The following is a 24,805-nucleotide window of genomic DNA, read 5'->3' as shown; positions in this document are numbered from 1 at the left end:
ACAATAGAAGGAGGAATTATTTACAATATCCATAACTCGTAGTATGGCATAGAAAGGGGTGCAGTATTCAGCCATAAAAATCTGTTACCACTTATCCAGTGATGTTAAGAATTTAACTCATTCTATAACTAACTCGAAACAAAAACTAATATTGTATCTGCTTGACAACTCCTTCTGTTACATTGAAGAATTTCTAAATGTGTAAAAGCTAAACATTCCATATCATAATGAGAGGTCTCAGTTAAGGTGTGTGAAACATGTAACTAACAAACTGCCCATATATTAAATTAACTCTTGCATGACTAGAAATTAGCAGTGATGCAGATATGGCTTCTCCTTGGACTGTCTGATAGAAAATATATTTAATCAGAAAAGTGTGTTCTTATTGTAATGGTTTCCTTCTGTTTTCCAGTCACACTGAAAAAAATTCCTGAATCATGTTTGTTTTTTTGTCAAAAATGTATTTCTCTGACAGCACCATGATTACTATGATAATGGTCCTGTGTTAAATCATTCTACATAGATAGTGGGATGTGAGAGTAGAAGTCATCAGATAAGGAATCTTCCTTGTTCAATAAATAATTTCTGTACATTAACTGAATTTACACTATTTTTTGCAGTGCAAGAAAAGATTGACAGCCTAAATGAACGACTAGAGAGGGAATCCTGTATTGGTGACAAGCAGAGCTGTGATTTTCCTGATTTTGACAATGCATATTCAAAAAGTCTTTCGAAACAGAAATGTAAGATGTTTTTTCGATTTTTAATCCCTTTTAAAAATACTTTGTATTTTTTTTAAATATTATTCCTGGTCTTGTGTGAGTAGTGAAACCTCGATCTACAATTTCAAAGACTAGTGAAGAATAAAAACTTGTAAGCATGAGGACTACAGATGCATTCATTTACAAAACTGAAGTTAAAGTATAAAAACTTAACTTCTGCTTGTAACTTGTGGATAGGACACACACTAGCAATAACTCATGCCATGTTGCCTTTGTTAAGAAAGCAACAACCATGCTTGCATACTTTGCCAGGGGTCATGTAATTTGAGAACGAATGCTGAGAGTAATAGCTGGAAGAAGTTTTTCTAACAATCAGCATGGCAGAAGAGGAGAAGATAAAATGAGGTAAAAATGTGTTACGTGAAACTTGATGAAGCTCTCAAGTCTCCATGGGAAAATGCTTGGATTGGATATACTGCATCGAGGTTTCACTGTCCATACGTAGCTGATCAAATCACTGATCTGCACAAAAGAAAAATTGGTATTAAATTAATTATGTTGTTTCTCGTTGATTATACATTACAGTTTTCAGAACTGCTGCAGTTATAGGGCAATGGTGAAGTGATAAATGGAACTTCTTTCTGCTTTGAGGGGGGGAATAAGCTTAATATGGTCTACATGAAAGGGAAGCTGTATTTGTGAATGTGATGTAAAATTAATATCATAGCTCAGAGTTTAATTTAATTTAATCTACAGTTAATTTTGGAATCTTACTGTCAGGGATCTAGGAACATGTAAGAAAACCCGTGTCCAGCTATTAACTGGATGCTTCCTCTCAGCAGTTCCACTGGTTTTTTATATTTCAGACACATATTTTTCTTTAATTACGATTTGTATAGCATATGCTACAGCAGGTGTAGCAAATATTTACTCAGGAACTTCTTTTCACAGTATAAAGTATAACTTTTTTCTGCGCTCTGAGTACAGAGAGATTGCAAGAAAAATACCTCTGCTTATATGCAGTGTAAGTCTCATGATCTGTACACCCCTGTCATAATATGTAAAGAAAATCCTGTAACCCATGTCACGCCACCAATCAGTTTGTCCTTTTCCCAATGTTTTCATGTATGTGTCTCATAAGTATTTCCTGTAGTACCTGTTAATGATGTACTTATATGTCCACAAAATTGCTCAGTTATCTGTGCCGCCATTCATACTTTTCCATCTACACATACTGCAGTGTCACTAACTAGGATTGAACTAAGGACTGCTGGATTAGTAATTAGTTATACTAACCATGTATGTCATATCCACTTTCCTTGTGTCTTATCTTTGAGCTATACAACTAGGAAAATTATATTGCCACTTGTGCTTAGTACAGTTTAGTTTGGTTGCATGGTAATTCAGCATTGCAATGATGTCCAGTTTTATCATACTTCACAATATAATGTGATCAACAAAAACAATAATTCAAGGCTGCCATTCAATATTTGTCAATGGCTGTTTCATATAACTTCTATGACTTACACTGAGCTGTAACACATGTAATTTTGATTACAGTGAAGCAAATATTACTGGAGTACTGAAGTTCACATTTTATGAAAAGGAAAGATTGCTAGTCACCATATAGCCAAGATGTTGAATTGCAGGCACAACAAAAAGACTACTGAACATGTAAGCCTTCTTCTGAAATAGGCACCCCCCCCCCCCCTTCAGCTGTGTGTGTGTGTGTGTGTGTGTGTGTGTGTGTGTGTTTTAAGAAGGTGTTCTGATAAAAGCTTACATGTTTAGTAGCTTTCCCCCACCCCCCACCCCTGTCTGCAACTCAACATCTCCAGTACATGGTGAGCAGCACTCTTCCCTCTCATAATACTATGATTAATCAGTCCTGGATTTTGCATTGTCTGAAGTTTACATTGTTTCATTTGTTAAAAGTGAACTCCAAGCAAAATTCAGAATCATCTTATAAAACACTACTTTGAAATACACTACTATTTAGTGAACTGACTGCAAAAATTGAGGATCAGTGTTTATGCAGAGTATAGTTTCAGCTTATACTACAGGTTTATTTCAGTGCATAAGTAACTGCTAATTTGCTGTTGACTTTCAGAAATAACCTTTAGTGTTTGGCTGAGCCATTCCCTCCCAAATGAAATCAAAATCCCAAAGCCAAAATTAGCCGAAAAAAATACGTTGACATACAACCTTGAACTATGCTCTCATAAAAGCCTTCAGTGAATTTCAAGCTTATTTCAGTCTCCACACCTATTATCAGTGTTGCTGCTATGTTACATCAGTAAATGTAAGAACAGCTTGTCCAAATCAAATCTTTGGACACTTGACACTGCCGATATTGGGCTTGATAGCACAATGGCGTAACTTTTTTGACTAACTTCAAATCCTCTAGATTTGAGATACTAGAAAGGAAACTATTAAAAACTCCAAAATTAATTTGCAGTGGCAGAGTTGAGCAGAGAAAGAGAACAAAAGTGTTACCTGGAGGCATTTATCTCAAAGAACGTAATTGGCAATAATAATAGTGCAAATTTTATGTTATGAAATGTGTGTTTAGTTATCAAAAAAGAGCAGTTTCTTTGAAATGATGATCATCAAAGGAACTGTAGTGATATTTAATTCTGTAGAAAGTATATGAAAGAAAGTGATCAGAATTAAAACGTGTGTGTGTGTGTGTGTGTGTGTGTGTGTGTGTGTGTGTGTGTGTGTGAGAGAGAGAGAGAGAGAGAGAGAGAGAGAGAGAGAGACAGACAGACAGACATGTTACCTACTTTTTTTTTTGGAAATTTCTAACCTTTATTGTTTCAGTCTATAGTTTTTGCTTCTGTAATCTTATTATTTGTACCTTGTGTTCAATTTAACCATACAATCAGTCCTCCAAATATTTCATATTAGTTTGATTACTGTCCAATTCCTGTTAATAACAGCAGTGGAGATAATAGTTACGAACTGCTGTGCAACTAAAAGAAGCTTCAAGAATAAAAGCTGGAGTCATTTTGTAGGTGAAATTGAATCTCATCAGCAGTTTTTATAATTGTAATTTTCCAGTAGAACACAGAAAAACAACTGCCACTTTATACTAGCTATTACTAGCAGGAAGGGTCAATTGTGATGTTCTTTGTGTGTTCTCAGCGGTGACTGGTTCATCACAGAAACTGAAAACAGCTCACAAACTGAAAGCACAGACAAGCAAGATTGTATCTAGTTTCAAAGGTCCAACTGTCAGTTGTTCCTTAGTCCGTGAATTCTCGGGCCATAAGGATGGTATCTGGGATGTGGCAACAGCACGCCCTGGTCAGCCACTCATTGGCACAGCTTCTGCAGGTAATGTACTAGCGTCATTTATACCTTCATAAGTTGTGTGTGTGTGTGTGTGTGTGTGTGTGTGTGTGTGTGTGTGTACTGAAAACGAATGTACATATTATGAGAATGAAATATCAGGCAGAAGCTCGTAACATTTTATACATTACCACTCTACAAACAGTATAAAATACAGTTGTATTCCTGCAAAACCAGCTGTTGTGAATAAGTCATGAAAATGTCCACATTGCAGTAGATGCTCTGAGAGCAACATCAGTTGCATTACACAGTAACTGTTTGAAGTGCTCTACTGATTATATATTATCATAGATGCTATTTGCAGCTATTAATTTAGAACATTTTGTAGTGAAATGTCTTATAGTACTACCTACAGACACCAACAGGTAAATAAGATACCAGTTTTTGGAACAATAATAATAATAATAATAATAATAATAAAACGGGAAGGATGATAGACTTCAGACAGCCAAATGGATCTTGAGCAAAGATCAGACAATGTATGAGAGTTGTTCAATAATTAAAGAGACTTATGGCTTTAAGGTGGCATCACTGGGGTGAGCCCTTATATCCTGATATATCAACATTGTTTTGTTTATAATGTCAAAAATACATTTCAAGATGGCGAGTGTGCTTGAAACGTCCGCATTAGTTGAACAACATTCTGTTATTTGTTTTTTACTTGTTGAAGGCGATAAACCAGTGAATATGTACTGTAGGATGTCTAAAGTTTATGGTGAAGGTTGTATGAATTGTGCAAATTTTTACAAGTGGGTAGAGCAGTTCAAAAATGGTCGCAACTTAGTGACTGACAAACAGCGTTATGGCCGACCAGTTGCAGTTTCAACTTCCTCACTTAAAAGTCAAATTGATGACATTATTCGTGCCAACCAACATGTGACTGTGGAAATGATAATTAATAAGGTTCAAGTTAGTACTGGTACAGTTCATAACAAGCTGAGGTACCGCAAAACGTGCAAGATAGGTACCAAAGAGCTGACGCGACTACACAAGGAAACAAGATTGAGAGTGTGCACAGAGCTAAAGGAATGTTATGAAAGAGAAGATGAGCACCTTCTCAACAAAATTTTAACTTGTAATGAAACTTGGGTTCACTTTTATGAGTCAGAATCAAAAAGACAAAGCATAGAGTGTAAGCACATCAACTCACTTGTCAAGAAAAAATTCAAAACCCAAGCATCATTAGGAAAAGTCATGTTGATGGTGTTTTGGGATGCTGAATGTCCAGTTTTGTGATTATGTCGAAGAGCAGCATACAATGAAAAGCCAATACCACTCAGATTTGCTTTTAAATAAGGTGAAGCCAACCATGAAAGAGAGACGTCATGGATCTCAGAGGAGAGGTGTGATTCTCCAGCAAGACAATGTACGTTCTCATATTGCTCAACTAACCCATGAAACCATCGATAAAATGGCCTGGGAAGTACTGCCTCATTCCCCTTACAGTCCTGATTTAGCACTTAGTGATTTCCATTTGTTTAGTGCACTGAAGAAGGTATTATGTGGGAAGAGGTTCCAGGACAACGAGGACATGAAAAAGTTTGTGGGAAATTGGTTCAAACATAAAGAGTTCTTTGCAGCTGGAATAAAAAAGCTTGCAGCCTGTTGGAACAAGTGCATAAGTGTTCAAGGGAATTATGAGGGAAAGTTGAAAAAGTATTGTTTCATAAAAATAAATGCTTTTTTTTCCAGACCAATTTGTCTCTTTAATTATTGAGTGACCCTCGTATATAATGGCTCAAGTGCTTCAGTCTGTTGTAGGAAACATCTGTGTAGATGAAAAAATTTCCCAGTCTCTAAATAGTCTTACTTTGGAAAAAAAAATACTTGAGCTTTGACAAATCATTACTTTTAAATCCGATAACAATGGTGGAAAAAGCTGTTGAAAGCTTTAGGATTTTATTTGAAATGACCAGGCATGAAAATCAAGATTTTATTCTGTTATGCCATTGTGAAAGACTGAGGACAGTGTAAACATCATTGAGTATGTTCTGTATACGTTACTCTAAGTACCTTTCTATAATGAAAATTATTTTAAGGGTAACATGTCCATAAAACATACCTAGCTAATAGAAATCTTGCATGTGACTTGGAGGTCATCAGAACAGAGGCATTATAGAGAGAACGTTCTGATTTACCATCATTACTCAAGCATTTCACAAGTGCTGCTATCAGTTTACGTAACAGAGAAGATTAAAATTGTACAGGAGTTCCTTCTTCTCCTGCAACAGATGTAGTACATATCATTATAGTGGGAAATGAGAAGCAGGTACAGTGGGAAAGAAGGCCAGTAGGGAACACACTGTCATTTCCTTTCATTTGGTCATCTGTTTGAGTCAGAGTCATACAACTATGGAATGAGTGGCTGGTGATGAGGGATGATAACCAGCTGTTAGTGGAGTTAGTTGTCCAGCTATGTATGCCCGATACTGGCTACTTCACCATGATTAAGATATCATTTTGTGTTTAATTTCTCATTTTTTGATTGCAAGTTTTAGAACTGACAGGTAAACTGTGTGTGTGTGTGTGTGTGTGTGTGTGTGTGTGTGTGTGTGTGTGTGTGAGAGTTTTTGGACCACTTTATTTGGTGGAGGTGAGTCTTCTTTTGTCATATGAGGGTGTTCCTGGTGCTCTGAGTGCTTCCTCGGTAGGGGCATTTGAGTCTATATACAGGGTGATTCTTATTAACATTTAAAAATCTCAAAAGTGATGTAGATGACACTGAGACTAGTGATTTAATATGATAAACTCTGTTGCAGGTATTGGGAAACACCCCAAAAGTAGTGACAGGTGCTGAACATGTGATCAGCAAAACGTGCAGTCTGTCACACCTGATTATTCCAACCTCAGTAAAGGCTTCATGTTGATGGGGATTTGGGCCTTTATATGCAACTTTAGCGCAAGTGCCTCAGGGTTTGAGTCTTGCATGTGGCAGGCAGTATTTTTTTCGATTGCTTTATACTGTTATGTATTTAGGTTTAAGTAAGATTTATTATTTTAATTGCTGGTCTCATAGTATCCGCTGGTTTATTACAAAGTACTAAACAACAAAAACATTTTCTTTACTAAATAAATTCTGTAAACAAAAAAGAAGGGCTATAAGGATAGAAACACAAAATAAGACCAGCTTTTACTTGGTTACAATGAGAACAATAAATTTGTAACTTCTACATTTGCAACATATAACATATACAGAAAGTGTTCAAAATTTGTACAGTTTGCTCAAATGAGTAGCTCAATCATCCCTTCACGTCCTAGCCCAACTGCTGCACATGGAAGGCACACATTTCCTGGGGTACAACAAATTGCGGTTCATTTATAGATCAGCCATTCATCACTTTGGAATCAGCCAGTCTGTTTTTAATATGTTTTGTGCTGGATGAATGAAATGACAAACCTGTACTATGAGGCGTATTCAGAAAGTAAGTGTACTAGAGTTTTATAGTATTTTAGAAAAACTGTATTTGAAAAAAAAATTACAGGATATTGTCAATACACTTCTGAACCTTCCCCCCCCTCCACGTAATCACCATCCCATTAAATTGCCATCCCGTTAAATGTGTGTGGTGAACCGTGGCACAAGCATCTTTATGTTGTCCTCGAAGAACTCTGCTGCCAGCTTCTTCCCCCATTTCAGAACCTCTTTCTACATCTGCTCATTGGTTGTAAATCTATTTCTACTCATACATGCCTTCAGAAAGGTGAAAAGATGGTAATCTGAAGATAATGAATTGGGATTATAGGGTATGGTTCAAAACACCCCAACCAAATGAATGCAAGAGCACCTTGGTGGCTAAGTCAGTGTGAAAATGTGCATTGTCATGCAAAAAGTGCTCTCCTCTCTTCAGCATTCCACTCCTTTTGTTTTGAGTGCTCCTATCATTGTGCATTTTATGGTCTCCCCCTGAGGCAGAAAATTGACCAAAATAATGCCTTTTTGGCCCGGAAACACTGAGGTCATGATTTTCCCCCCAAAATTATGGTTTTGAATTTTCTGGCAGGTATGGAATTGGTGTGATAACTCTGTGACAAATGTCTTTTTGTCTCAGGAGTGTAATGAACCATCCACATTTCTTCTTCAGTCACAATAGACCTCAGAAAATCCTGACTTTCCAATTCAAGTCGCTAGAGAATCTCGTGGCCACTATCAGCCTGATTATTCTTGTGCTGCTGTGCCAGCTGTTTTGGGAGCCATCTTGTACATAGTTTCAGGTATTGCAGCATTTGTGTGAGTCTCGTGTAAGAATGTTCAGAAGAGATGTGGAAGTTTCACAAAAATTTCATTCACTTTCAATCGGCTGTCTTCACGAACAGTTTCCTCGATTGTCACTCAGTCAGAGCGAAAGGTCTTCCACTCCTCTGTTCATTATGAATTTTGGTTCTGGTTCCTGTAGACTTCCTACAACACACTTATTCTGTTCATAACACTTTCGTGTAAACCGTTTACACTCACAAAAAATTTTTGGTAAATGTTACTCCATCCACATGTAGGAAGCAGATCACAGCATGTGGCTCAACTTTGCAGGATATTTTACCGACATTTTTCACACAAGTGGACACTACAATGTGAGTTTACATGCTACAGAGTTAAAAAAAAAAAACTACAGCCCATTATGGTCACAGTACAGCGTGCCCAGCTAGCTACACAGTCTACAGCGCTGCTTCCTGAGCGGGGAGGCGTGATGGTCCCCGGCACGAATCCTCCCAGTAAGTTAGTGTTGAGGTCTGGTGTGCTGACCAGCCTGTGGATGGTTTTTAAGGCGGTTTTCTATCTACCTCGTCAAATGTAGGCTGGTTCCCCTTATTCTGTCTCAGTTACACTGTGTCGGCAGTTGCTGCGCAAACCCCATTTCCACGTACGCGCAATTACTCTGCCACGCAAACATTTGGGGTTACACTAGTCTGGTATGAGACGTTCCCAGGTGGGGTCCACTGGGGGCTGAACCGCACAATACCCGTGGGTTCGGTGTGGGGTGGTTTAAATACACAATACATAATACATAATGGTCATAGTACTTACTCTCTGAACATGCCTCATATGTAGAAGGTTATGTGGGCAATATGTTGGTGTTGTGTTAGAATGTTACACATAAATACAGAAAGATTAGACTAGTCGATGCAAATGCACCAGCTGAAATTGTTGATAAAAATTACACTTTCAGTTTAGGGCTAGAAAGGATTTGGAAATTGTGTGCAACAGGAATGTGGAGATTTGCCCGCGTGAGACCAAGAGAGGCCTAGGGCAGAAAGTCTACATGGAACAAGAAATTACAGTATTCGGGTATTAATTGTTTGTGCAGCATGACAAACTCTTTTGATAAGCCTGACTTCCCTCTCTAAGATATCCATAAAGAAACCTCCTGGTGGTTCTGTAATCATATATACAGATCATTTGCTGACAGATCAACAACAATATGGAAAGGAAAAAGTGCTACTCAACATACAGAGTTGGTGTTGAGTCACAGAAATTCACAGTGAAAAATAATGCTAGAAATATTAGATTTTGTACAGATTCCTTCTTCAGAAATAGAAAACACACACACATTCACACAAGAATAACTCATACACATACATGACAACTGTCTTTGGTTGCCAAGCTCTCACTGCTGCCGTGTCTGACATGAGCAGAAACCTTGCTGGGGTAAATAGTTGGGTATGGAAGAGGTGGGGGAGGGGAAAGGATAGCAAGGTAGTGGCGGGGGAAGATGTGAGTGCTGCGTGTGGGAGGCTGCAGGGATAGGATAGGGCTGCTAGGTGCAGCATCGGGAGGCTGTGCCAAGGGGTGGGAGGGTGGGAAAGGATAGTAGAGAAGAGGAAAAGACTGTATGTGCATTGGCAGGATAGAAGGCATGTAGTATTGGGGTGGGACTTAGGAAGGGATAGGCAGATGGAGAACAGGTACTAGTGAGGGTTGAAGCCAGGGGTTTATGGGAATGATTGATATGATTTAGGGAAAGCAGCCATGTGTGCAGTTCAGGAAAGTTGATCTTGATGCGAAGAAGCCAGATGCCACAATCTGTGAAGTAGTAATTAAAGTGAACCACATGGTATTTGCCAGCATGTTCAGCAACTGGTTGGTCCAACTGTTTCTTGGCCACAGTTTGGTGATGGCCGTTCATGCAGACACAGCTTGTTGGTTGTTACGAACACACCAGATGTGGGACTGTGGTTGGTAGATCACATGGGTGCTATCACAGGTGGCTCTTGCCTTTTATGGGGTAGGTGATGCCAGTGACAGGACAGGAGCAGATGGTGGTGGGAGGATGTATGGGACTGTTCTTGCATCTAGGTCTGTTGCAGGGCTTGCGAGAAGGGGTGGAGTATGGATGTATAAGAATATTGTGTAATCTGGGTGGGTGTAGAATATGGCTGTGGGAGGTTATGGGATGGATATTCATCATTTCAGGGCACAATGAGAGAAAGTTGAAAACCCTGACAGAGATTGTGATTCAGTTGCTCCAGTCTTGAGTGATACTGAGTTACGAGAGAAGTGCTCCATAGTGGCCGGAAAGCGGATTTTGTGGGAGATGGTAGGTGCCTGATTAGACCAGGAGCAGGTGAACTGTTTCTGGACAAGGCTGAGAGGGTAATTTCAGTTTGTAAAGGGCTTGGAGAGACCCTTCATATCTGGAGAGGGACTGTTCAGGGACTATTCATCACTAGATATGCAATGGCCACGAGTTACTAGACTGTGTGGAAGTGACTTCTTAGTATGGAATGAGTGACATCTGTTGAAGTGGAGGTATTGTTGCCGATTGCGAAGGGGAAGGAGATGTTGAGGTTCAGGAGGAATCTGGATAAGATATCCCCCCTCCTCCCTCCTTGGTCCAGATACAGATGTCAGCAGTGAGTGTGATGAAGGTTTGAGATTCTACATGGTTAGGAAGGATTTCTCTAGATGGCCTATGAATAGGTTAGTAACTTAGAATAGTACCATATGGCTGCCCATAGCTGTGTCATAGATTTGTTTGTAAGTGATTTCCTCGAAGGGAAAGCATGAGTGTGTGCTGAAAAGTAATGCCTCGGAGCATTTTACGTGGAAACTTTTAAAGCTTTGTAAATAAAATAAGCTTTATTAACATTCTACATCTTTATTCTTTATGTACTTTATATATTTCTCAATATAGCCACCAAGGTGACGAACACATTTCTGCCAATGTGAGACCAGCTTTTTGATACTGTCGCAGTAGAATGTTTGACTTTGTTGATGGAGCCTTCTTGAAAGTCTTCTTTAAGTTTTGGAAACAGATGAAAATCAACTGGGGCTGTGTCAGGACTGTATGGAGGATGATCAATAATGATGAAACCAAGGTGTTAGATTGTTGCAGATGTTGCAGCACAGTGTGGTCTAGCATTGTCATGCTGTAGGAGAGGGTGCTTCAGTGTGGACAAGCTATTGTGCAGTTAGAAACTTGATTAAAGCACACTGTTTCTTGTGCATCAACATATGTTAAACACTGCCATGTTACAGGCTACAGTTCATAGCCGTCTGGTGGCAAGGATTGCAACTGGCTTCAGCAAAGTAGGAAAGTTGACTGAATAATATGCTTGACACATAATAGCTCAGTTGACATTGAGAACAGAATTAAAAATTCTGATGCATTACTTTTCAGCAAGCCTTCGTAATTGTAGGTAAGGATATAGTCGGTTGTGGTGACCAGGAAGGAAGTCGTTCATTTGGAGTCAGTCAGATGTTAGGAAAGGTAGTGTCCAATAGTGGCAAGGCCATGGGCATTGGGAATGGTAGTGTAGAGGGAGGACATCAGGTGGTAAAGTGACAAGAAATGAACTGGAGAGTTGGTGGAAGATATGGTAGGTGTCTTTCATATAGAAGGGTAGGTAATGATTATTAAATTGAAGGAGTTTGTCCACAAAGACAGAGATTCTTTTTGTGAGGGCTCAGTAGCCCGCCACCACATTGGTTGGTTGGTTTTATGAGCTTTAGAAGCATGTAGAAGGTAAAATTGTGCGGACTGTTTGGGGGTGAGGAGAGAAATAGTCGCAGGGGAGAGGGTCTGGGATGAACCTAATGATTTGAGGTGGCACTGGGATCTTGATGGCTTTCTGGATGGGGTCACTGTGACAGAGCTCGTAGGTGGAAATATCTTGACAGTTGGCATATTCCCTCCAGCAGGTAATCACTGTGGTCCATAAAAACAATAGTGAAGCCATTCTAGGCAGATAGGTTTATAAGGTTGAGTTCATTTTTTGGGGCATAGATTGTGGTCCTATAAGCCCTGCCACAGTGACTGCATTCCAGAAATCCAGCAGTATCTTCAGTCCCTCCTCAAATCCTTAGATCCATCCTAGAACCTCTTCCCTGAGCCAATAGGTTTCCTCATCCCATCACTGCTTGCACAGCTACCTTTTACATGCTACCTAGTGTTCATAAACCCAACTACCCAGGATACCACATTATTGCTGATAAACCCAACTACCCAGGATACCACATTATTGCTGATAACTCTGTCTCACAGAGAGAATCTTTGCCGTTCTGGGGCCGACATTTTCAGCCTAGTACGCATTACCTACCCTCCTACATAAGACACCTACCATTTGCTCCACAAACTCTCCATAGTTCATGTTCCTTTACCACTTGGAGCCCTGCTTGTCACTGTTAATGTCACCTCCCTCTATTGTGATACCCAACAATTATGCCATGGCCATTAATGAATATTACCTTTCCTATTGTCCGATGGCTCCAAACATACAACGTCCTTCCTGGTCACCATGGCCAATTGTATCCTCACCTATAATTACTTCTCCTTTGAAGGCATCATCTACAAACAAATCTGCAGTACAGCCATGGGCACCCCAATGGCACAATTGTACAATAACCTATTGTGGGCCATTAGGAGAAATCCTCCCCAACCACCTGCAATCCAAATCCCTCACCTGATTCTGATGCATTGATGATGTCTTCATGATCTAGTTGAAGGGGATGGACAACCTATCCACATTTCTTCAGAACCTAAACATCGTCTCCCCATTCAGTTCACCTGGTCCTCCTAAGCCCAACATGTGACCTTCCTCAATGTTGACCTCCACCTCAAGGATGGCTACATCTGTACCTCTGATCACATCAGACCCACCAACAATACCTCCACTTTTGCTGCTGTCACTCTTTCTACACCAAGAAATCACTTTCATATAGTCCAGCCAACCATAACCATCGTTGTAGTATTTGTAGTGATGACCAGTCCCTCTCCAAATGTGCCAATGGTCTCACTGAGGCCTTCACAGATCAGAATTACCCTTAGTCATCTTGAGAAGCATATCTATTGTGCCTTGCTCAATAGTCACCATCATACCCCCACATACACTGCAAAGCCACAAAGGAGCACCCCTCTTATGACTCAGTACCATCCAGAATTGGAGCAACTGAATCACATTCTCCACCAGAGTTCCAACTATCTCTCATTGTGCACTGAAACGTGAAATATCCTCCCCACTATACTCCACACCCCTCTCACAGTGGTAATCTTCCCCCCCCCCCCTCCCCCGCCTACACATCCTTGTCTGTACCTGCTTCACTCACTTATGCACCCAACTCCTTTCCTCATGGCTCATTTCTCTGTAACAGAATAGATGCAAGACTGGTTCCATATGTCCTCTCACAACCACTTACTCCAGTCTTGGCACTGCCCATTAAAGGCAGGCCCACATGTGAAAGCAGCCATGTGATCTACCAACTTAACTCCAACCAATGTGCTGTTTTCTACATGGGAATGACAACACACAAGCTGTCTGTCTGCATGAATGACCACCACCAAATTGTGGCCAAAGAGACAGCTAGACCTATCAGTTGCTGAACATGTCACCCAACATGATGCAATTCACTTTAATGACTGCTACACATCGTGTGCCACCTGGATTCTTCCCACCAACACCAACCTTTTCGACTTGCATTGCCCAGCCCCTCCCCTGCTCCCACTCAAGTACTACAAGTGCCTTCTATCCAGCCAATGCACATTTCTTCTCCTCCTCCTCCTCCTCCTCCTCCTCCCTCATCTCACTTTTTCACCTCCCTTCCCCTCTTACCCCTTGTCCCAGCATAGCCTCCTGATGGTGCACATTCCTGCATGTTCCCACAGGCAGCACTAGCACCTTCCCTCATCCCTACCCTGCTATCTGCTATCCATCCCCCTCCTTCTCCACTACGTATCCCAGCTAGATTGCTGCTCACTTCAGACTCAGTTGTATTCAGGCTCAGAGGTCGTGTCCATGCGCTTATGCATTGTTGTGTGAAGGTGTGTGTGTGTGTGTGTGTGTGTGTGTGTGTGTGTGTGTGTGTGTGTTTTCACCTTGTTAAGGAGAAAAAGTTGAAATATTTCTAGCACCTTTCATCATTGTGCTTCCTGTAACCCATCTCGTCTACGTTCTTAGTAGTTTAATTCTAAATTTGATGTGTGTTTTTCTGTGTATGGGGTGGAATATCACATTTTGTAAGAGTAAGTGTAAATTCTAACAGTCTGCAGCACAGTTGCTATTAATTTATTTGTATTGGTATGGCGAGTGTTCATCAGAGACATCAAGAAAATGTAATAGGACCGCTATTATTGTCTGTTTACATAAAAGATCTGACACACAGGTTGAGCAGCAATCTGTGACTGTTTGCTGGTGATGCTGTGATGTATGGGAAGGTCACATTGTTGATTGACTGTAGGAAGGTACAAGATGAAATGTAACAACACGAGAGAAGGAAAGTTGCTACTCACCATACAGCAAAGATGCTGAGCCGTGATAGGCACAATAAAAAGTTCACACAATCATAGCTTTCGCCCGTTAAGGCCTTTGTCAGCAGTAGACATACATGACACGCACGCGCGCGCGCGCGCGCCCTCTCTCTCACACACACACACACACACACACACACACACACACACACACCTGCAGTCTCTGAGAGCTGAAACTACAAGATGACTTACACAAAATTTGATGACAGCTAGCTCCAAATGTAGAAAAATGTAAGTTAATGCAATAAATAAATTAAAAAATTCCATAATATTCAAAAACAATATTAGTAGTGTGCTGCTTGACACAATCATATTGATTGAATATCTAAGCATATATGAAATGGAATGAGCACATAAGGATGGTAGTAAGGAAGACGAATGATCAATTTCAGTTTATTGGGAGAATTTTAGAAAAAGGAGACCTCGTGTAGAACACTAGTGCAAATAATTCTTGAGTACTGTATTAGTTTTTGGGATCTCCAGCTGGTCAGTTTAAAGGAAGACATTGAAGCTATTCGGAAGCATGCTGCTAGATTTGTTACCAGTAGATCTGATCAACTTGAGGATATTATGTAGATGCTTTGTGAACTAAAATGTGAATCCATGGAAGGAAGACAACACTCTTTTCTTGAAACACAGAGAGAATTTAGAGAACCAATATTTGCAACTGATAGCAGAATGATTCTATTGCAACCAATGTACATATCACGTAAGGACTGTGAAGACAAGATAAGATAAAATAAATTAGGGCTTGTTCAGAAGCATACAGACAGTTATTTTTCCACCATTCCAGTTGCGAGTGGAACAAGAAACAATTAAATGTCTAGGAGTGATTCAGGGTACCCTTTGCCATGAATCATATGGTGGCTTGCCAAGTTTAGGTGGATGCAGATTTTGTCAGTCACAGAATTAATGCCACTTAAGTGCAAGACCTTGAAGAGTGTGGTGGCAAGACTGTTGAAGCATTAATTTCATTGCTCAATACATGTTGTAAGAGAACTGGAAACATATCTTTTACATCAGCAAAACAGCTGATTGGGAGGCTGTTTGAATTGCTGAATTTGGTTGCTGGACACGTATAACAGGTCATGGTGAAATCAAGTTAATTGTTGGATGTTTTTACTGGCCACTCGATTCTGTTGTGACAGTTTTATAGTCATTCAGAGAATGTCTTTAGTTAGCAGCATGGAAATACTCAGATCATGCAATATTAGTTGGAGACAACTTTAACATACCGAGTAGGTCTATGGATTCATTGCATGGGGTATGGTCAGTCAGTCTTGCGAAATGTTTTTAAACACAGTTTTCTGAAAATTGTTTCAAGCAACTAATTTGACAGCCTACAGACGATGATGTGATGTCTTGTGCTACTTTTGTGTCAGTACATAAATAGTATCTTTACTATATAGGTCATTACAGCCTATCAAATTTAAAGCATTGCGTTGTAGAGAGCATCTAGTGAACATCATGGTGGATTCATGTGACACGAAACTTGGTAGTTTAAACAATGAGAAGTGCAGGATGGAATAACAATAATGTTATGAAAAGGATAGATCGCTCATCACCATGTAGAGGAGACACTCACTCAACAAAAGGACTGCTATACATTTAAGTTATCAACCAAAAAGCCTTCTTCTAAAATGGGGAAAAAAGCACACACATTCACACAAGCACAGCTCTCACACACAACCACTGTCTCTGGCTGCTGTGACTAGACTGTCAGGACCTAAATGTGTAGTAGTATTTTCAATGTGCCTGCATGGTATTCTCTATATGGTAACAATCTATCCTTTTCATAATCAATTTGTTAACTTGTTTCTATAGTTAGCTGGTGAACTTTCATGTGAAATATTACCGGTAATTTGAAATCATCTTGTCTACGTTAATGTTAATTTGAGAGGAATGGAAAAAAAAGAAAAAATCTGACTTTTGTAATATTTTTAGGGGGTTACCATGACTCAAGAATTAGTGAATTAATGGAATGCCATTTGTTGGTTCATTGTGATGTATGTTTATGAGTATGTTATAAACTCCTCTTCAGATCATACAGCATGCATTTGGAGTGTGGAAACAGGTCGTTGCTTGCTGCAGTATCAAGGTCACCAGGGTTCTGTGAACTCTATACGTTTCCATCCGAATAAAGATGTTGTCCTGACAGCGAGTGGAGATTGTACAGCTCATGTGTGGCAGGCAGCAGTCACCTGGGATCAACCAGTGGTTAGTAATGTAATACTTCTAAAATTATCCTCCTCTTGTTGTAGTGCAGTGAACAGTTCTAATGTCCAACTTTTTTTCCAAGTATTAAACAGCCTCAACTCAATTACAGAAAGGTCAGTCATCTGATGAAGATCCAGACTCATGTGAGAAGGATGATTTTGGTTGTGAAGACACCAGCAGTGGAGCACCTTGCCTCCGTACACCCGTTTGTGAATTGACAGGACATGCTGGAGTGGTTGTTGCTGCTGATTGGTTACCTGGTGGTGAACAGGTGATAACTGCTTCATGGGACCCGCACCGCCAACTTGTATGATGTTGAAACGGGTGAATTGTTGCAGTCTCTTGGAGGTACTCACTAAGAGTTATTACATTTGTACTCATGTAAATGTTAAAATTAATTATAAATAATTACAAATATTTATTTAAAATGTAGGTGAGATTTCAGTGACACGAATCTCAAATACTGAGATGAATGAACATTGGAGTAACTGACGTATTTTTGCGGTCTTCATTCTGAAGCTTGGTTTATGCAGTTGTCAGTGCTAGTCTATTCTGTGCAAGCCTCATCATCTCCAAAAAATTAATGCAAGCTACATTCATTTGAACATGTTCACTGGATTCAGGCCTAACCCTCCCTCTAAATTTCTTACCCTCCAAACTTCCCTCCATTATCTGACTGACTGTGTCTTGATGCTTCATGATGTGTCCTATCAGCCAATCCCTTCTTCTACTCAAGTTGTGCAATTCGATTCAGTACTTCCACATTAGCTTTTTGATCTAGCCATCTTCAGTATTCTTCTACAGCACGACATTTCGCAAGCTTCTGTTCTCCTCTTGTCTGAATTGCTTATCTTCCATGTTTCAGTTTGAACTACACTCCAGACAAACAACTTCACAAAATAAGTCATAATCCTGTCTTTTATAACTGCTTTCCTTGCTACTGACAGTTTGCATATTATGTCCTTTCTGCAGCAGCCATCATCAGTTATCTGTTGCACAAATAGCAAAACATATGTACTACTTTTAGTGTCTCCATTCATAATCTAATGATGTCAGCACTGTCTGATGTAATTTGACTAAATTCCATTACCCTTGCTTATCTTTCGTCGAGGTTTATCTTTTAGCCTCGAGGAGGGGGAGAGGTGGGAGGTAGGGGCAGAGGTGGTGGTAATGATCACCATGACTGTGGTATTTTTAATAAAGCCAAATGTGCCCCCTGGGTCATTCGAAATGGCGAGGAGCTCAGGGAGCTCAACATTTGCTTGTGTGGTAGGTATTTGGTGAACTCTGGTTTCTTGAGCTGCGGACTGGTGAGTGCCAAAGTAGTCTGTAACTGTAAGCTCCGGGTGTGCTTCAGTGACCACTGTGCAGCACAGTGGTGGAACGTTTTGTGTCTCAGGGAATCAGTATCTTTGACAGAACTGCCAAAGTGTCTTTTAAAAAGAAACCTTGAATCTCGAGGTACACTGTACCCTGGTGAGGTGCATGGCTTTTGGGGCAGAACAAGTCATTAGCGGGCAACCTGTCGCACCTTAGTTGTATAAGCTTATCAGGGTGTGCGGAGCCCTCCAGGTGGATGTTTACTTCCCTAGCTGCTAGTGTTACTTTCATAATGCCTAAATAACTGTTCTCTACTCTCCACAGTTCAGTTGGTCCATTGGGCAGTATTAACATCCTAACTCCAAAGAGACGTCATGTGGCTAGTCCACTCAAGGTGTCTGTGAATGTGAGAGAAAGCAGTAATAGTAACAGACCACGTCATATAGTAGATAATGAATTTTTTTGTTCTTAAACATGTAGAAGGTACCTTGTAAAACTGTCTCCTTTCTGTGTACATAAAGATCTAGAGAGACTTGAAAGGCAACTTAAATCTATCAAGAGGCTGTGCAGTAATATACTACTATCGATTGAGACACTGAAGGCTACTCAAGTGAACAATTTGTTAAGTGCTAAACTATTTGGAGAATATGTTATCAACATTGAGCTGCTCACTGGGCTAAATTGTTGTGAACATATTGTGGTGTGCCATGACAAGAATAGATACAAAAGAACTCGAGCAGGTGTGGGAAAGTGATCCTTGTGTGTCTCCATTTTCCTGCATGTATCGGTTACTAAGGGTTAAACCAGCCCTGACTCAAAAACAGTCTTAAGAGATAAAAACGTGACACCATCACATTGTATTGTTTGCCAGCAGGAAAAGGAATGGGAAGTTCAGAATTTCATGAAAAAGTTGATGATGAGCTCCAGAAGTCAATCTCTTATCCTGACATGCAGTCTACTGAAGTTACTAGTGTGTATTACAGCAGGCTTTCCATGACTTAGTTAGGCCCATGTATAATACAATGCGATGTAAATGTCATTGCTTCCATCACACAACTATGGATTGAAACGGTCTGGCAGTGTGTGGAAAGTGCAGCTCCACTGCCCACAAACCAGGTATTCATGTGTCAGTTGCTTCCAAGCCGACCTGGTTCGGAGCAAGGAATGTCCTGCCTTCGTGGAAGAGAAGAAAATACAGGTGATTAAGGTCACCAACTGAATCTCCTATTCTGATGCAAAGAATACACACAGCTGTCCACTTTTGTGAAATTGCTTGCCTCAGTATTGAAGTGGCATGTACAAAGACTAGTGGTGGCACCCAGACTTTGACAGCTGAGCAGAGCACATAAACATACACTTGTAAATGCAGTTGCAAGCCTGCACCAGTGATACCATAGCCAAGCCTTCCTACCACTGAAATACTGGTGGTTGTCAAAAGTAATGTCAGAAAGGATAGCAGGGGAACCAGTGTGTCCCTCAAGTACATACCCCCTCCCCCCCCCCCCCTTTCGGCTGCAGTCTCCCCACCATGGAGGAAAGACAGATGAAACCTCACTGTTAAGATAGTTTCCATACTTCAGTGGAATATGAATGGGTTTGGGACACATCTGGAGGAACTATGACTATTAGCTCAGGGTAGACAGTTGCATGTATACCTAGAAGAGAGACATTTTAAATTCTTTGCCAACCTGGAGCTATGTGGCTGCATTCTCCCCAAAAAGGATGACTTTTTGTTCAACATGGACACTGACTGCTTATTAAATTACACATTTGGCAGTGGGGAAAGACTTGTTGAGCTGGGTATGATATCTAGTGGGAAAAAAAGTGTAGTGAGTTTTCACAAAGAAATTTACCATTGCTTCAGAAATTTCTAGTTAAAATATAAGAAGAATTAACTCTAGAAGCTTAGAGATGTATCAGTGGAAAACATTGTTAGCTGAACATGTAACAAAGGAAGTTCAAAGCAAAGTTCCCCTTGCAGTTTTTGTGTATTGATGAGACAGATTTTAGTCCTTATAAGGTGTTCAGCAAACTGCCTCTGATCCTGAAGCTATTGACACATGGTCGTGCAATGGTACTCAGCAGTGTTCTGATGAAATTTTCGCCACCAGGATATTGACCAGAAAGTAGTGATGTGTAGTTTCTGATCACTTGACTGTGTACCAGTATCTATGTTTCAGTCTCAAATCTCTCTGTATTCTCTCATCAGATTTGGACATTTCACACTTCGTTTGAACCACAGTAAAATGTAGATATTAGTGTTGATAACTGTCTTGATGCTGCTTGAGAGGTTATAGACTATGTGGACAGTGTAACACTCCCCAAAATTCTCTGACATGACTGAGTTGCACATCTGATATATCACCATATTGCATCTAGGTATTGTGCAAATAGTATGCTACAAATCAGCACCAGCAATGTTTTATTTGCTACCAATCCTTTTAATCTAAAGCACTATACACTGAATCTAATTTAGGAGTAAATAGTAGATTTGTAGTAGCGGTACTTCTGATGTGCCCTGCTCTGCAACACAGCCTGTATCTACAAAACCTGGTATGTATTTTTCTTCCCTCACCTTCCCACAGCAGCTGGGTTATATTTCTGCCAGTACCTAACATGTGTTCTCCATGTTGGTGCAAAGAGATTGTGATGCAGTTGGAGAATATCGAAGGGTTCTGTGATGACATAGACGACATCCCTATACTGGAAATTTAATTTTGTTTAAAAGATCAAGGGCATAAACACGTTACTTCATGAAACAAAAGAAGAATGAATGTTGGGAATAATCTGTTTCATTTATGACAGCACATTCCCCAGTTCCATAAGTGTGGTCCAAATCATGGTGGATTAGTTGATGCCATGACACTAATCAAGGGAATCATTGATGAAGGAGAAATTAACACCAGTTCCTCTGACATTTCTGAACTTTCAGCAATACATTATGTAGAAATGTTGGCATCCAAGAATTACCATCCTAAATCCACTCACCATAGATTTTTAACAGAGCATAATACCATATATTTTACGTAAATGGATCTGTCAATCTACAGTGCTCCTTTTTGCAACCTGTGAACTAAATAATGTTTTAAGACAATACAGAGATCAGTCCCCAAGGCCAGACAAAATCCATAATCAAATACTTCAACATCCTGTTGAAAATAGTAAAAACTCTATTCTACAAATGATGAGGTACTGAGAACCATAAGGGCCTAAAACACACCATCATAGATATTGAGATATAGCATATATGCATGCTCCGGACATCTGATGATCTCATGCTGAACCAGCTTGATCTACGTCTTTAGGTTCACACTGTACATGTGGACATTTGTGAAAAGCTGTGTCACCAATTTCTTGGCTCTCCATTTCCATATGGACCCAAAACACAAAGCATAAATTTATTGCTCTGCACTACTCAATTGTTACCGGTGGGTTTTTAGTATCTACATCATGTACATAGTAGTAGCAATTCTTAGTTGAAGGTATATCAGCAGTTTTATGTGAACCTTAAGTCACAGAATGTTCTTAATGAAAATGATAATGAGGACCGCGAAGTATTGAAATAGGTCATAATTGTGGGTGCGGTGCATTTATCATATGTTCTGTGTTTTCTAATTTTAGTTCCCATTAATTAAAACTTTTACATTTGTCAAAGGACACTACTGTCACTAACCTGTACCGGTATATGCAAATTTTATGGATTAACATTAGTAATAAATATAATCTGAAATATTAATATTTTATAACATAAAGTGGGTACATTATTTTTCCACAGGAAATACAGGATGTTGAGACATGGTTAAGAAGTGATTCAGACCTATGAGACTGGTGTTTTGTTTACAGATTTGATTTTCACAAACATCTCTCTCTCTCAAAACTGTGAGTCTGTGCTTTAGGTCCTTACGGTTCTCAGGGCTTCAAATTTTTGATAAGACATGACAAGACAGAGAATTTCCCTTACGATGGAGTGAGAGGGTATCACAGCACATATACCAAAAGCAGGACAAGACAAACAAATAACTAAAAGACTGATCAACCTAACAGGTAATTTGGAAAAATCGTTAGAAACTTTGTTTATTGTTTAAAATCTAGAAATCTCCTTTCTTGATTCCAGTGTATATTCTGAATATCTCGAACTACCACAGATCATTTCATATGATTGGAGTTTGTGATTTGAGAATCCTTTGTGTACCACTACACATGGTCACAGTCTTTTTTTTTTTTTTTTATTTCTGCAAGGTGCACAATACAATGCGGTGGTCTCGCATCTTTATCTCTTGGAGTCAGGGCTGGTTTGACCCGCAGTAACCAACACATACAGGAAAATGGAGCCCCACAAAGATCCGTTTTAAGTGCCAAACTTTTTGCAATTGTTGATCTTTGTTAATATTATAGTTCCATATCGTCCTGTACAGCAGAATGTCAACTGCAGACTGCTATACAGAAAACACAAAAATCTGTATCTAAATCACGTGTCCTACAGTTTTGTAGAATGTGGTCTGCTCATCCTTACACAGAACTGTTCCTCAAAACGCAGTTACAGGAAAGAGGAGACCAGTACGATTTTCTAGGATTTCTTTGTAATAATACACGCATGCATGCGTGCGCACCCATAGTCACTGGCTGCCAAGACCAGACTGCGAGCAACAGCACATAATGGAAGAAGCAGTCTGGATTGTGGTGGTAAGGAGGAGGCTGGGGTGGGGCAGGGGAGGGATAGCAGGATTACAGTGGGGGATGGTAAAGTGCTTCGTACGGGAGCATACAAGAACAAGGTGGAGAGAGGGTAGGGCAGCTAGGTGCAGGTGGGAAGTTAGATGGAGGGAAAGATCGGGGGGAATGGCGGCAGTGGAAAAGGAGAGGAGTTACAAAGACTGTGGGTGTGTTGGTGGAAAGAGGGCTGTGTAGTTTTAGAGTTGGAACAGGGAAAGGGATGGGCAAGTAGGACAGTGACTGATGAAGATTGAGGCCACGAGGGTTAAGGGGACATATGATGTACTCCAGGGAGAGTTCCCACCTACGCGGTTCAGAAAAGCTGGTGTTGGCAGGAAGGATCCATGTGGCACAGGCTGTGAAGCAGTCATTAAACTGAAGAACATTGTGTTGGGCAACATGCTCAGCAAGTGGGTGATTCAGCTGTTTCTTGGCCACAGTTTGTCAGTGACCATTCGTGCAGACAGACACAGTATGCAGTACAGTGGTTACAGCTTAGCTTGTAGATCACGTGACTGGTTTCACAGGTAACCCTGCCTCTGATGGGATAGGTGGTGCTTGTGGCTGAACTGGAGTAGGCAGTGGTGGTGGTGGTGGTGGTGGTGGTGGTGGGAGGATGTTTGGGACAGGTCTTGCCTCTACTACAATATTACAGGGACGTGAACCATGAGGCAGTGGATTAGGAGAAGGGGTTGTCTAGGGATGGCTGAGGATATCGTGTAGGTTCGGTGGGTGACAGAGTATCATTGTGGGAGGGGTGGGAATGATAATGGATAGAATATTTCTCATTTCAGAACACGATGAGAGGTAGTTGAAATCCTGACAGTCTGTGGTTCAGTTGCCCCAGTCCTGGATGGTACAGAGTCACGAGTGAAATTCTCCTCTTGCTGGATGTTGGAACTTTGGGAAGTGGGGGGGGGGGGGTAGGCTGGAGGGCTTGAGAGGTAAGACTCAGCTCTTTTTCTATACAAGGCAGGGAGAGTAATTAAGGTCTGTGACGGCATGATTGAGATCCTTGGTATATTTCAAGAGGAAGAGCTCATCACTACAGTATTCTGCCGCCCACCGAACCTACACAATATCCTCGTCCATCCCTACACAACCTCTTCTACCAACCTGTTGTCTCACGGCTCATATCCCTGTAATAGACCTGTCCCATACATCTTCCTCCCACCACCACATACTCCAGTCCGGTCACAAACATCGCCTATCTCGTCAAAGGCAGGGCTACCGGTGAAACCAGTCAGGTGATCTACAAGCTAAGCTGCAGCTACTGTGCTGCGTTCTACGTGGGCATCACAACCAATAAGCTGTCTGTCCGCATGACTGGCCACTGACAAACTGTGGCCATAAACAGCTGGACCACCCAGTTGCTGAACATGCTGCCCAACACAGTGTGCTTAACTTCAATGACTGCTTCGCAGCCTGTGCCATCTGGATCCTTCGTACCAACATCAGCTTTTCTGAATTGTGCCAATGGAAACTTCCTTCAGTATATTCTACGTTCCCTTAACCCTCCCTGTGTCACCCGTTGTTAGTCATTGACCTACTCCCACCTACCCCCTTCACTGCTCCCACTCCAGCACTACACAGCCCTCTTTCCACGAATGTGCACACAGTCTTTTTACTTCTCTCCTTGTCCACGGCCTCTCCCCTCCCTCCCCCCCCCCCCTCACCTCCCCCCCCCCCCTCACTCCTCACTCCCCCCCCCCCCTGCCAACTGCTCTCTGTATAACCTCCAGA

General features: G+C 40.7%; 1 protein-coding gene across 1 annotated transcript in view; it reads left to right on the top strand.

The window, feature by feature from the left end:
* Positions 1-24,805, top strand: part of LOC124795515 (WD repeat-containing protein 37-like) — a 109,159-nt gene that overhangs the window by 65,711 nt on the left and 18,643 nt on the right. The window contains 5 exon segments of the mRNA XM_047259578.1: positions 621-743; positions 3,870-4,061; positions 16,854-17,029; positions 17,139-17,321; positions 17,323-17,377. Coding sequence (XP_047115534.1) covers positions 621-743; positions 3,870-4,061; positions 16,854-17,029; positions 17,139-17,321; positions 17,323-17,377 — 729 coding nt within the window.

This window comes from Schistocerca piceifrons, chromosome 4 (genome assembly GCF_021461385.2).
Source record: "Schistocerca piceifrons isolate TAMUIC-IGC-003096 chromosome 4, iqSchPice1.1, whole genome shotgun sequence".
NCBI lineage: Eukaryota > Metazoa > Arthropoda > Insecta > Orthoptera > Acrididae > Schistocerca > Schistocerca piceifrons.
The sequence above is the reverse complement of the archived record's forward strand: the minus strand, read 5'-3'. Positions and strand labels throughout refer to the sequence as shown.